Genomic DNA, 13,965 nt, shown 5'->3' with positions numbered 1-13,965 from the left:
ACAGGGATGCGGGGGAGGGGGCGGCAAACTTGTCGGTGATGTGGTGCCATCGTTTTAAGTTGGTCTGCATATTTGTAGTGCTGCCATTGTATGGCTTCTTAGTGCGACATTCTTTGCAAATTACGGAGGTTTTATCAAGCTTTCCGTCTTTCTTTTCGAAGCCGTAGTATTTCCAAACATAAGATCTGAATGTTGCAGGTGCATTAAATATAGTAGTTTCCAGTGTTGTGTCCAAGGACCGGCAACCCGAGGCCAAGGCCAAGGGCTTGGAAAATTCTTCGAGGCAAGGCCAAGGCCAAGGACTTGAGAAATTTTCCGAGGCCAAGGCCAAGGACCAAGGACTTGCCTCCAAGGCCAGGGACCAAGGACTGATTTTGAAGCTGAGGCCTAGCCGAGGACATGTATAAAACAATGCTATCATACCACTTGGCAGGTCTTCATGATTTGCAACACCCCTCCATCATAACCCCTTGCACTCCCTAACGCTTGAATGAAGTGTTTTTATTCAAAGAGTAGAACAGTCAGGGTACGTGTTATTTATACTGAGAAAAACAAAAAAGCATATGATATACATTTATGAATTAATGTTTTAGTGCGGTAGTTTCTTAATGTGAAGTAAATCAACACTCAACAGGCATCACATGGCACGGAAGACAAGTTGAGAAATGACTTTGCATAGAAGTCAATCACTGAGTGCAGAAAAAGCGGTAATCACTGCAGTGATAATTTTACAGTTTACCGGCAGCGAGTCCGAGGGACTCGCTGATCAGAAAAGTATGAGTCCCATTATGCATTGAGTGAGTCCCAAATTTCGAATTCTGAAATGGTCTACTCCTGAATTATTAAAATTTTTTCAGCATTTGTTTATCGTTGTATGTATATGTTGTTGTTTGTGTTATTATCATATGTGCGCAAAAATAACTGTGACAGAAAGGCTTACACACTATTTAAACTGCCGATCGCGAACGCAACAAACCGTGATTGAAACTAACTGTGATGCCGCTCTTTATACGTTGCGCTAACTGTCACTTGTCAGTGGCAGATCCGGCCCCTTTTAAAGCGACAGAGTTAATCCAGCAATATGGGTTTCCTTTCGATGGAATTTATTCGTTTCCTTCGTGATTTTGGCGGTCCTATTGCACGGGATTCGAAGTTCTAATCCCTCATTGTGTCCGACGACCGGCAATCCGAGGCCAAGGTCCAACGACTTGACTACGAGGCCAAGGATCAAGACCTCGAGCACATCTATGATAATCACCAACAACGAAGCCTGTTTGCACTGTACGATATATGTATTATTGTTGCTATTTGCTGACCTAACTATGCAGGTTTTCCAACGATGACTGAGAAAGCAGTGGAGAACAGATGTTGGAAGGGAAGGATTACAAAACTCAGGTCACATGTACATTTAAGGCTTTGATTAATATTGCAACAGATTGCGTATTTATTTAGTAACGACCAAAAAGATCAATGAGGAGTCGCGTCACACACGTCTATGTTTGGGACGCACTTTTTGCAGACTACGCATGCGCAGAGGCGTGTTTTCCCCCTCCTACCCCAAGTTTGACCCTGCAGCCATTTCCTCCACACGCTGCGCACCGTGTATAAAGTACCCATGCGACCCCCCTGCAGTCTCTTTCCACGGCCACAAAACCACCGTGAGTGTCTAACTCACTGTTCTTGAAAAACTTTGAAAAAATACATAAAAAACATAAAAAAATTACAAAAACTTCATAAAAAGAAACGAAGTGTTTAGATTAAGAAAATAGTTAAAAAAAAATAGCAAAATTAAAAAAGGACCTCCGGTCGTAAAAATAATTTTTTTCGTCGATCTTTGAAGTTTTTTTATTTTATTTTTATTTTGTTTGGAAGCGGTTCCTTGCCAGCTGGGTGAACGCGCACATTTTGGATCACTCGCTCCTCATAGCAGCGTTTTGAAAGGAAGTTCACTGAATTAGACGCTCAGGATATGAACACTGCGACGGGGAGTTATCCGATGGCTTCTCTTTACGTTGGCGACTTGCACCCCGACATCACGGAGGCGATGTTGTACGAGAAATTCAGCCCAGCCGGACCGGTGCTGTCCATTCGGGTCTGCCGAGACATGATCACCCGGCGGTCCTTGGGGTACGCTTATGTCAACTTCTCCCAGCCTGCGGATGGTAAGAAAGCCGCTATTTGCTCTTTGCATCACTTGCGTAATGACACTAACGCGTGGCTTCAAAGTCAACCCGTTAAAATAAATTTCCCATTCACAGGACATTAGCCAGAAAAGCAATTATATTCAAATTGTAAAGCTCGTTTAGAACTGACCAGTTCGTACAGACCCACAAGCGTCTCCTCATTTTTGTACATAGGGTCAGTTGTGACCCAAAGGCAACCTCCTTTGAATCTTTAAACACTTAAACTGGGCCGCCACATTGTTTGTGTGATATGCTAGTGTGCTCTGAATGAAAGTCTCCATCTATGACTTTCATTCAAAGCGCTTTCGTAGAGATTTATGACTCCATGTGGCCAAGATGTGGCCAAGTTGACCAAGACTCACAGAGTCATCCTTGTTCCTCATATGTGTCTTTTATTATATTGACAGTCATGATTTAAGGATTGAGCAGTAATGTCAGGTGGTTGATTACATTGTGTGTGGGTGGGTAGTAAAGTGGGGGCAGCAGTTAAGAGTCTTTGTATCAGGCTTCATTGGAACACCTGTTCCAACATATCTGGGCTCCAGTCGGTAACCGAAAGGCGGTGGAGTGATCACAGCTGGCTCACTTCCAGACGTTTTGGTGTCTGAAACTGTAAGATGAGCCTCTGATGAGACGACACCATTTGTTGTCAGGCGTGTACTGTGTACTGGGGTGGGGGTTGTAGCTGTTGGGCAATTCCACATAGTCCCGGCGTGTGTCTTGAGTGACATGTTTGCTGCTTGCAACCGGCATCTGACTTGTTGACAAAGACTATGTCGAGTGGTTTTAGTGGAAGGTGAAAGAAACCACAATGTCGAGGCTGGATTCTTGAGATCAAGGCTCACGAGACCTGGTGAACATTACAATTGAATACAAGGTGTGCCAAAAAAGACATACCGGTACTTCATATCCTGACTACAAGTTGTCCCCTTCAAAGATGATTCCTCGCCTTTTCTTCCACTCCTTCATTCACTCCGAGAGGTGTTCTTTCAAGATCCTCTGCAACGTCATCATCACAGCCATTTTGATGTCATCCACATCTTCAAAACGCATCTCCTTGACAACCCCTTTTGAGTTTTAAACCACATTATGTGAGTGTGGAGGTTGCTCAGCACAGCGATGTTCTCCCCTTGTGAGCAGGCATGTTGTCCTTCCACAACCGTCACCTTTTCTCGCACACTGAATGAAGCAATTGCCATACGCGCTCTTTATAGAACTGCTGGTTGATCAACTGACGCACATCAAATGGGACGACACGTAGTTTGTAGTTTGGGTTTGAATTTTATTTTTTCCCCATAACCAGTCCTGAATCTTTTCTACCACACTTTATATGTCTCTCCCCATCAATGGTGGAGAATTCTCCACACGCACACCATGCCTGCACATACCTTTGAGGACCCCTCTCTAAATATAGAACATCTCTCCGAGCTGCAAAAACTGCCGGCGCTTTAATGAGTTCTTCGAAATGACGAGACAAAATGAGAGAGAACTTAATCTTTTAGTTTGATTCTGTTCTCCCATTTATTCAGGGGTAGGGGTGAGGTGGTACAGCAAGTACTGTGCCTGTATTAAACGATATTTTCCTGTTGAAAGCCAAGATTGAAGTGTCCAGGCCGCACGTTTGACAGCTATCACAGACTTCTGAACATACGGTGTGTGAAGTACAATTGCGAGCCAAACTGCTGATGCCAGCAGACGCAAGGCAGCTCTGTTTTGTTTACCAGACTTTTTTTTTTTTTTTTGCAGAGCAGCCTGGCCTCTGTGTGTGTTAATGTGGAGTGACGGAACAAAAGCATGTTAGGCATATATAACCACATGGACTTTGGAGCCCTGTCCTATGTTAAGAGTCAGATTATGAGTCAAATCTCAGTGTACTCCAGACAGTAGAAAGTGATTTCGGCTTGCGTAAGAAAAGGTGGTGTTTAATGCAAACAGATGTCATCTTCACACCGCGGCTTGCGGCTGCTGGTGTTATCAGAGCCCTGGTGTATTGTGCCACTGTGAGGCCAACTGCACGTGTTGAGCCAGAGAAGAGGCCCATGTGTTCCCAGCTTGACCATACAGCAGTATGTCCCTGACAGGCCACCCCCACCCAAATCCTCCTTACACACACTTTTCCCTGCCTCTCATAGATTGTGTGTCAAAATGCGTGTCCAATGCACAATTGTAACAGCATTCTGCATCCTGGTAACTGTACAGCAATAGTCGAATTATATTATAGACACTATTTCAATACAGCCAATGTGGACGGTGTGATCATAAAAATAAATAAATAAAATAGTCAGTTGGTTTACGGCAGGGGTGCCCATTAGGTAGATCCTGATCTACCGGTACATCTAAGACAAGTCCCAAGTAGATCCGAGTAGTGTCGAGGAGAAAACAAACAAACAAACAATCATTTATGTCTTTGTACATGTTAATAATATATATTTTTGTGTTTATGTACACTGCACCCTAATCATCTTATCAGTCTCATTCTCACCCAAAAAATATTTTAAAAATAAAGTGTGCGTGCGTGTGAGTGCGTGCGTGTGTGCGTGTGTGTGCGCCGGTAAGGGTAGATCCCGGGAGGTTAGTTGATCCAAAAGTAGATCTTCGATCCAAAATGTTTGAGCACCCCTGGTTTAAGGGATGGTGTTGACCCCGTTTACTTGATCAACGATGGACAAATTCAACAATCACTTGATCGACTAGTCTGTATTTTATTTTATTTCTGAAATATGGATGTTCTTATTGATTGTTGGATTGCAGAATTTCCTTTTCGACATTCTAATCTAGACATTGATCCAGATGCGCAGCCCATCACTCTGGCATCTTTCCTTGCCTGCCTGTATGTGTGCAAGCTGGTTTTCTGCATGGTGTGCCACAATAACATTCATTCATTCATTCATCTTCCAAGCCGCTTGATCCTCACTAGGGTCGCGGGGGGTGCTGGAGCCTATCCCAGCTGTCTTCGGGCAGTAGGCGGGGGACACCCTGAATTGGTTGCCAGCCAATCGCAGGGCACACAGAGACGAACAACCATTCGCACTCACACTCACACCTAGGGACAATTTAGAGTGTTCAATCAGCCTGCCACGCATGTTTTTGGAATGTGGGAGGAAACCGGAGCACCCGGAGAAAGCCCACGCAGGCCCGGGGAGAACATGCAAACTCCACACAGGGAGGCCGGAGCTGGAATCATACCCGGTACCTCTGCACTGTGAAGCCGACGTGCTAACCACTGGACTACCGGGCCGCCGCCACAATAACATAATGCAGTGAATTAAATGTTCAGATGAAATTACTGTTCAAGACGAACATATTATGTGTTTTAGATTTCTTGTGTTCTGACAAATTCTTTGGGCACGGAAAACTTTACTTTTTACTCTGAATAATATTTTTCAGAGCACAAGTAAACCAGTCACTTAAATAATATGTATTTGCTTAACAATAAATGCATTTTTGCCAACATAATGGCTCAGAAACGCAAGGAACTATCACACAGCTTACTTTTTATTCAGCTCAATGTGTTCACATTAATACACAAATTACATAAAACAGATGCATGGACTATTATGCATATATGATTTAAGTTATATATTTAGACTTTTTGCATTTTTACTTCAATGACATCAATCTAGGACGGTTTGAATATTTATTTTCTAGCTGAACCTAACTGCAGGTACAGTACTGTAAAAGAAAAGATGAGTCTGTATCAATGGTGACCTCTACTGATTACAGTGAAGTCATACACTCAATTTTTGTCTCAAGTGCTTTTGATTCCGATACTCAAAACTCTGTGCACATAGTGCCACCCCAAAAAGTATTTGGCTCTGCAAATACCACACTCATGAGCAACAATAAAATACAGTTGCATAATAGGCCCAAGTGTTCATTAAAAAATGAGGCCCTTTTTTATTCCTCAATAGAATATTTAACCATTTCATGCAACCTGTAACCTGATAAACAGGATAAACTGTCCACTCTAGTAACCGCCGTCCCCGAAGGGGTTAATATTATTGCAAAATGCAGCACCATCAAAATGTACTTGAATAAAGAGTCAAATAAAATTCCTGCATATTAAAGTAAAATTGTAGATCAATAAACACAACATTCTTAAAGATTGAAAGTGAATATATTGAACCTATAATGTACATGTAACTGAACTGCACTTTGGCAGTACTGTATTACTAGCAGGAGTGACAGGCTGCATACCATTACTGGTGCCATACTTTGAGAATCGCTGTTGTACATCAGTCTCTGTGTCAGAGGCAGAGCGGAAGTCAAGACGCTCTCTGCCTTTTGGCGTCACCAAATCTCAGAAAGCCTTTGTGATACTCAAACGCTTTGTGGGAGCGATTCTTTTTGAGGGTGGTACATCTATCAATGAAGAAAAGGGACAGATTTTGTTGTGAAATTAATACAGTATGAAGGCTAGCATCCCAGAAGGTATGTCTGTAAATTATACCAGTAAGTTAAACACTAAAATACTAACGGTAGCACAAACCATTGTTTCTATGTAATCAAGCAACCATATCCCGTGCGTGTGTGTGTGTGTATGTGTGTGTGTGTGTGTGTTGTGCGCCTCCCCCACAAACCAGCCGAGCGAGCCTTGGACACCATGAACTTTGATGTGGTGAAAGGAAAGCCAATCAGAATCATGTGGTCCCAAAGAGATCCCTCCCTCAGGAAGTCTGGCGTGGGCAACGTCTTTATCAAGAACCTTGACAAGTCCATCGATAACAAAGCGCTGTATGACACCTTTTCTGCCTTTGGAAACATCCTGTCCTGCAAGGTAGATTTTCCATGTGTAAAAATACAGTACATTTAGAGAGATGCAACTGCAGGTATATGTACAGAAGGTATGCCATGACAGTGGGTTTGATATTGTTCATGTTTGTTGTAGTACACGGGAATGATGTGACTACCTGCTAAATAAAGCAACAGAACCCCCAGAAATATCTCTTAGTATTATGCAGTGCCACAACTGCATCCATCGATCCAATTTCCGATCCACTTTATCCTCACAAGGGTCGCGGCAGTGCTGGAGCCCATCCCAGCTGTCTTTGGGCAGTAGGTGAACTGCTTGCCAGCCAATCGCAGGGCACACTCAAACTAACAACCATCCACGCTCACACTCACACCTCTGGACTATTTAGAGTGTTCCATTAATCTGCTATGCATATTTTTGCAATGTGGGAGGGAACCTGAGTGCCCAGAGAAAACCAACGCGGAGAACGAGGGAGAAGAGCCGGAATCGAACCCTGCACCTCCGACCCGTGAGGCCGCACGCGCTTACCACTCGAACACCGGGCCGCCCAGTGTCACAACTACGATTAGAAAACATATTTTGACATTACATGTGTGCATTTCCAGGGTAATGGAGCACTCTAAATTGTCCCTAGGTGTGAGTGTGATCACGGATGCTTGTTCGTCTGTCTCAGTGTGCCCTGCGAATGGCTGGTAACCAGTTCAGGGCATACCCTGCCTACTGCCCAAGGCAGCTTGGATAAGCTCCAGCACGCCCGGCGACTCTTGTGAGGATAAAGCAGATCGGAAAATGGATGGATGGATACATTTCTGCAGAAGCATCCAAGTAAAGTTCTCATAAGGATGGCTCAATGAAGTACTTTTTTTTGTAAATGTCAACACAAAAGTGCTAACAAAGTGGAGGAGGACCTAAGTGTTTCTCACTTTGTCGAGCAGGACATCATGCATATTTCCTGACTGTCTTCTAGGTGGTGTGTGATGAAAATGGCTCCAAGGGCTATGCCTTCGTTCACTTTGAGACCCAGGACGCCGCTGACCGCGCCATTGAGAAAATGAACGGCATGCTTTTGAATGACCGCAAGGTGTGAGTGTCTCATCCTTTTATCACTTATCAATTTGTGCGTCATAAAAGGTTCACGCAACGTCAATGAATCTCGTGCGTCAGCCCGATTTGTTCCGTGTGCAATTTGCAGTTCTGTTGTGCACCCGTGTGTGGCAAATGGACTGGTTTTTTTTTCCCAGTTGGTGATGCAGTGATATGACTAATAAACTCATCTCTTTGCTTTCGCTAGCGTGAAGGATAACCTGCAAATTGATCAATAACCGACTAAAATGCTGATCTTTTCTACCAGAAACAGTTTCTTGCAGCCTTCTTAGTGCACTCGCTGGTTACCCGTCTGAGTGTGTTTGTGTGTATGACCACGCTTGTGTGTTTTAGTGATGGATCGAATGCAGGAATGCAATACTGGATGGCAGAATGGGAGAGGTCAACATAGCAAGGTACCGGTATATACTGTATGAGAACATTCGGTCCTCCCCAGCTTTCCTTTGTACTGTGAGACCCTGATCCTCCAACCCTCTCCATCCACTTCTTCCTCCTCCTCCTCCTCCTCATCATCATCATCTTCCTCATGTTGGACCAAGGTGGTACTGAATGGGTTGTCACTGTCAAGCATGTCGACAAATCTGCCTGCCTCCCGTGGTATTAACAGGACTGCAATGTATTTTGTCATGTTTGCCCCAGCAGCGAGGATGTGAAACAGCTGTGTTTTGTGAATGGTGACTATTCTGTGGTTGGTATGGTCACTTTCTGATCTTCAGCTGATTTCGATGTATATAAAAAATAAAATAAAATAAAAGGATGGCTTTAAATCGTTTGAGATTTCCCAGATCACTCAGGGCTGTTTCAAAAGAGTGTGTATCCGTTGCTCTTTCTCCTCCTTCAGGTTTGTCGGTCGCTTCAAATCTCGCAAGGAGCGTGAGGCCGAGCTTGGGGCCAAAGCCAAGGAGTTCACAAATGTCTACATCAAGAACTTTGGTGACGATATGGATGATGAGCATCTGAAGGAGCTTTTTGACAAATATGGTAAGATGTGTAGATTTGATTTCTTATCATTTAGACCTGCCCTCTTCAGACCTCCATTCATCCGTATAAGGTCATTGGAATGCAAAGCTTATGAATGAACATGGAACCTTTTTACTGTGGGGAAAAAAAAATTAAACCTTTCATCTCGGTAAAGTGGTGATTATCAATCCCATTATTGGTGGAAAATGTAACAACAATTTTCAGGACCTATTTTGTACGTAAGCAATAGTAATAAATGACGCCCTTGGTCCTTGCTCACAATCTCTTTTTTTTTTTTTTTAACATTCATTTCAAACGTGTTTGATGGAGATGACCTGAGGATTCTCAGTTTGTTACACACCAAACTCATCCAACTTTTATGGACGTGTCTCCAAGCACTGGGCCACAGTCCTAATGGAAACCGGACCTTCAGCAAATGGTTCACAAAAAGTTGGAAACACAACTGTCCAAATATGTCGTACTATACTGACGCATACACATTCTGGCAGTGTCTATGGATCTAGCCGTAGAATATAAAATACCTGTATCTGAATATTTTGTTTTACAATCATACTGAACTATATTTATAATTTCATAAGTGCCTGTGGCTAGAAAGCAAAGCACTGAATCGCTTGTTGCTGGTAGCAACGAGCGATTGCTCATTGCCAAATACAGCCTCTCAAAATAGCCACACGCTTTTTTATTCGGCTCTTTAATGCTTCTGTGTGGCCATTCGCTTCTTTCATGACAATCTTGCCATGTTGCTGTGGTTCAATTAAAAGGAAAAAACGGTGTATTAATTTGTAGGCGGAGTCTCAAAAATGCAACACGGGGTCTCAGTTTTTCCATTGTGTCGGTCAGTGTAAGGTATTTTAATTGCTTTGTGTGCGGCAAAGATTTGCCTACAGGAATATTTTTGCGATGTTCTTCAGTTGCTTTCGGCCATATCGCTTGGTGTCGCCGGTTATCCGCTGATATGAATGATGAGTGAGTGAAGCAATTTCTGGTCAAATGCGAGGCGGTGGGGACGTTTTAGCCACGGCCTCCAAAAAATAAGCAAAAGTGAAATGGTGAAAAACTATTGAGGCAGCTGCACAATTAAGTACAACATAGGTCTCAGGACATCGGTTTTCTTCAAACATGAAAAATGTATTTTTAAAAAAAATCTTTGAATGAACTTTACTTCATTTGGTCAGTGTACTGCCTTACACTAATTGTGCATTAATTCTGCAGGCAAAACACTCAGTGTGAAAGTGATGACAGACCCTACTGGCAAATCCAGAGGCTTTGGATTTGTTAGTTATGAGAAGCATGAGGATGCTAACAAGGTATTTTGGCCTCATGGAAATGTGTGAAATGTGTTTATTCATCATGACCCGTGATGGTGATAATTGAATCCTTAGGCTGTAGAGGACATGAATGGCACGGATCTCAACGGCAAGACCGTGTTTGTGGGACGAGCTCAGAAGAAAATGGAACGACAGGCGGAGCTAAAGCGCAAGTTTGAGATGCTGAAACAGGAGAGAATCAGCCGCTATCAGGTTGGCAGGACACCGTGACACACTCAGCATGAGTAAGTTAAAGATTCTTAGAAACTGCTCTGCTGATGACGGCTATTCTTGGGAATTAGGGAGTTAATCTTTACATCAAGAATCTAGATGACACCATAGATGATGAAAAACTTCGTAAGGAGTTTTCCCCTTTCGGGTCCATTACAAGTGCCAAGGTGAGATATTCCAAAGAGATGAGATGTGATTGCTCCGTAATTGGAGTAAAGGTTAACCACACTATCTTGTCAGGTGATGCTGGAGGAGGGCCGCTCCAAGGGCTTTGGCTTTGTTTGCTTCTCTTCCCCCGAGGAGGCCACCAAAGCAGTAACTGAGATGAACGGACGCATCGTCGGCTCCAAACCGCTCTATGTGGCTCTTGCTCAGCGCAAAGAAGAGCGTAAAGCCCATCTCACCAACCAGTACATGCAACGCATCGCGGGCATGAGGGCAATGCCAGCCAACGCCATCATTAATCAGTTTCAACCCACCAGTGGCTACTTCATGCCGACCGTGCCACAGGTACGAGCATCGAAACGCAAACTTGATCGGGGTTGAGGAGGCCGTGTTTTTCTCCACCAAAGCAGCACATGATTCAAGTTTCATCTCAAGCTTCTTAACTACCCAGTTCACCGGTCAACATGTTATTTAGAACACGTGTGTTATAGCGGTACATTACCTTTCACCCTGTGACAAAAATACCATCTCCTACTTAACTCATTCCCAGCCATTTTCACTGGAGCAACGCCCTCAATCCCAGCATTTTACTGGATTTTGACTGATCTTGCAAGGCCCACAGAATATTTGCTTCTAATGCTATATAAACATGGAGCCAACCAAAATAAAGTTTGGATTCTCTTCTTTCAGCAGAAAAAAAGTTTCTTTTTCCATTTTTCAGCAATCGGCATTACAAAATGGCTAAATTTCATGAAAATGGGGATTCCTGGGCAAAAAACGTAGAATAATTGCTTTTTGTAAAAGTATGCATTTCAAGCACATCACGCACCACTGCCACCTACTGGTCGCTTTTTGACATGATTTACAATGCAAACGGCTTATTGTCATTCAAATTCAAATTCAAATCAGACCCTCCTCTCTATGACGCAATAAAAAGTCTTAGACTACAAGTACGTCTTTGGTAGGCGGGGGCTAATTTTAAAAAGAAGTAGGTCTTGTGGAATGAAAGCGTTAAAATGAATTGCAATGTATTTACGACCAACAGTGTTGCAATTCATTTCAGGAAAGAAGATTGGCTTTTCTCACCAGGCTTCTTTTAAGCATCAAGCTGACACAATTAGTAACTGACTTACAGTATAAGAAAATGACAACGGCACAGGGTGCCAACGGTGTGCTCGTCAGGAATATCCAGGAATACACCATGCTATGCTACAAAACTGTTGGAGGTTTAACATGTGATGTTGAATAAATGCAGATAGTCTTGAAAACCAAGCTATAGTTTCAGATTTTATGGGAGTCTGCATTTTTTCATTATCTTCTACCGATCAGGCCCAGAATAGAACTACTTACTACGCACCCAATCAGATGGCCCAAATGCGACCAAATCCTCGCTGGCAACAAGGTGGTAGGGGTCAAGGTGGGCATGTAGCATCACAGAGCACTTTAAGCGGGCTTCAATCAACATTTGTAGATACGAGTATGGGGGTGTCATTGTCATTGTTGGTATTTGTGATCCCAGGTGGTTTCCAGGGGATGCCCAGCTCACTGCGGCAACCAGGTCCACGTGCTAACCTGAGACACATGTCTCCAAACAGCAACACCCAAGGCCCAAGAGGTAAGTAGCCACATAGATGCAAATAACAGGTTAGCTCAATTACCTGTCTAACTATGTGTGCCAAAGAAGCCGAATCTAACATTAGATGCACCAAAAAAGTAGAACCCATCCTGCGTAGCATTGCTTTTAAAATTTGGGGACGGCACGCCTACAAAACCGTTCTTTGAGAGGCAAGCACCAATTATCACAGTGCGTGAATGAGGCAGAAAAGAGTTTTGTCAGGGAATACAGCATGACTCCTTGTGACTGGCTTCAAGTTAGGCCTCATATTCTTTAGACGCTTTAAAATTGTATTGCGAAATAAATGAAAAATTCTGTTGGCATTTCAAAAAAAGTTAACGCTATTTAAAATGTTCTCCCCGCTGCCTCTCAATTTGCCTGCATTACGCTGGTCCCGCAACACGTCTCATCTCAAGTTCTGTAAATCACATTGATCTGGTGGGTCACCCTCCACGCCTGTTTGAAGAGGAAACTTTGTGACTGTTTTTGCATGTGCAAGCCTTTGGTAAATCAGTTCGTCCGATACAGATGAGAATGGATGGCTGGATATTCATATTGTACTTTTTTTCTTTCTTTCTTTTTGGGCAGGTTCCGGCCAGAACATTGGTCCTCGTCCCTCAATGGTAGTGCCAGGTCCCCGGACCATGCCGCCGTACAAATACGCTACGGGTGTGCGCAACCCAAATCCCCAGGTGGTGCAACCTATTGCATTACAGCAGGTACGATCAGAGCAGAAATCATCGTCTCATTAAAACTAGACTGTGGATGTGTGTGAGGTGTCGTATGCAATTATTTTGTCTTTGTAATTTGTCCCCTCCAGACTCAGCCAGCTGTGCATGTTCAGGGTCAGGAACCGCTGACGGCTTCCATGCTGGCTTCTGCACCTCCGCAGGAGCAAAAGCAAATGCTCGGTAACAATCTATAGCCTCGAAGCATCAAAGTTTCCACATTCATTATGTTGATGATTCTCCTCCGTGCGGTTTCATTGTTCTGAATAGGGGAACGTCTATTCCCACTGATTCAGGCCATGCACGCCAACCTTGCGGGAAAGATCACAGGCATGCTGCTTGAGATCGACAACTCGGAACTGCTACATATGCTAGAATCTCATGAGTCATTGCGTTCAAAGGTGCGCCACTTCCAGTATTACTTTCATGTTGTTGTTGTTGTTATTTTTTTTTTCATCCGAAAGGTTGCGCTCAATGATTGCTGTTGTTTTTCCTGAGACAGGTGGAAGAAGCTGTTGCGGTGCTGCAGGCCCACCAAGCAAAGAAAGATGCCACTCAGAAAGTAGGCGGCATGACTAACACCGGTGCTGCTGCTACCACATCCTGAATGGTTAATTCAATCGGTATGTACAACACTTTGTGATAATATTCACACTGACTGTTTATACTGTACATTCCAAAGTACTGTATTGACAAATTTGATCACTGTGTCTTGCAGGGCAGTTTGAGCTGTGGAAAGCCATGCTATAATGAAACCAGACAAGTTGAGAACAGTTCTGAAGAAAAAAAAAGGAAAAAAGCAAAATCTAAATTGAAAATATATTTAGTATTTAAAGAGAAACTGACAGGTAATTATGTTCTAAATCTAATAAACTGCACACCAAACAGTATGCAGTCA

General features: G+C 43.4%; 1 protein-coding gene across 3 annotated transcripts; it reads left to right on the top strand.

Annotated features, from left to right (window-relative positions):
• The first annotated feature begins 1,626 nt into the window (after positions 1-1,626).
• pabpc4 (poly(A) binding protein, cytoplasmic 4 (inducible form)) lies at positions 1,627-13,830 on the top strand. 3 transcript variants are annotated; one of them, XM_052086495.1, is made up of 15 exons: positions 1,627-2,162; positions 6,767-6,960; positions 7,904-8,019; positions 8,882-9,021; positions 10,234-10,328; positions 10,404-10,541; positions 10,631-10,726; positions 10,800-11,069; positions 12,054-12,141; positions 12,244-12,339; positions 12,928-13,058; positions 13,160-13,250; positions 13,338-13,468; positions 13,570-13,690; positions 13,791-13,830. In XM_052086495.1, exons 1-14 carry the CDS (start codon positions 1,970-1,972, stop codon positions 13,672-13,674), a joined length of 1,884 nt encoding a protein of 627 aa, XP_051942455.1. In that variant the 5' UTR covers positions 1,627-1,969; the 3' UTR covers positions 13,675-13,690; positions 13,791-13,830. The 3 variants fall into 3 exon arrangements, 2 of the variants coding, with proteins under 2 accessions (XP_051942455.1, XP_051942454.1); XM_052086494.1 differs by having other exon boundaries at positions 13,786-13,830; XR_007966780.1 differs by lacking the exon at positions 13,791-13,830 and having other exon boundaries at positions 13,364-13,468.
• The last annotated feature ends 135 nt before the right edge of the window (positions 13,831-13,965 follow it).

This window comes from Hippocampus zosterae, chromosome 14, assembly GCF_025434085.1.
Source record: "Hippocampus zosterae strain Florida chromosome 14, ASM2543408v3, whole genome shotgun sequence".
Taxonomy (NCBI): Eukaryota; Metazoa; Chordata; class Actinopteri; order Syngnathiformes; family Syngnathidae; genus Hippocampus; species Hippocampus zosterae.
This window is presented reverse-complemented; position numbering and strand designations above follow the sequence as displayed.

Excerpts from the sequence above, each read along its gene's own strand:
- pabpc4 (XM_052086495.1), top strand. The coding sequence starts at position 1,970 with ATGAACACTGCGACGGGGAGTTATCCGATGGCTTCTCTTTACGTTGGC. Across the intron at positions 9,022-10,233 it reads GGAGCTTTTTGACAAATATG|GCAAAACACTCAGTGTGAAA; the intron begins GTAAGATGTGTA and ends TTAATTCTGCAG. Across the intron at positions 13,251-13,337 it reads GGAGCAAAAGCAAATGCTCG|GGGAACGTCTATTCCCACTG; the intron begins GTAACAATCTAT and ends TGTTCTGAATAG.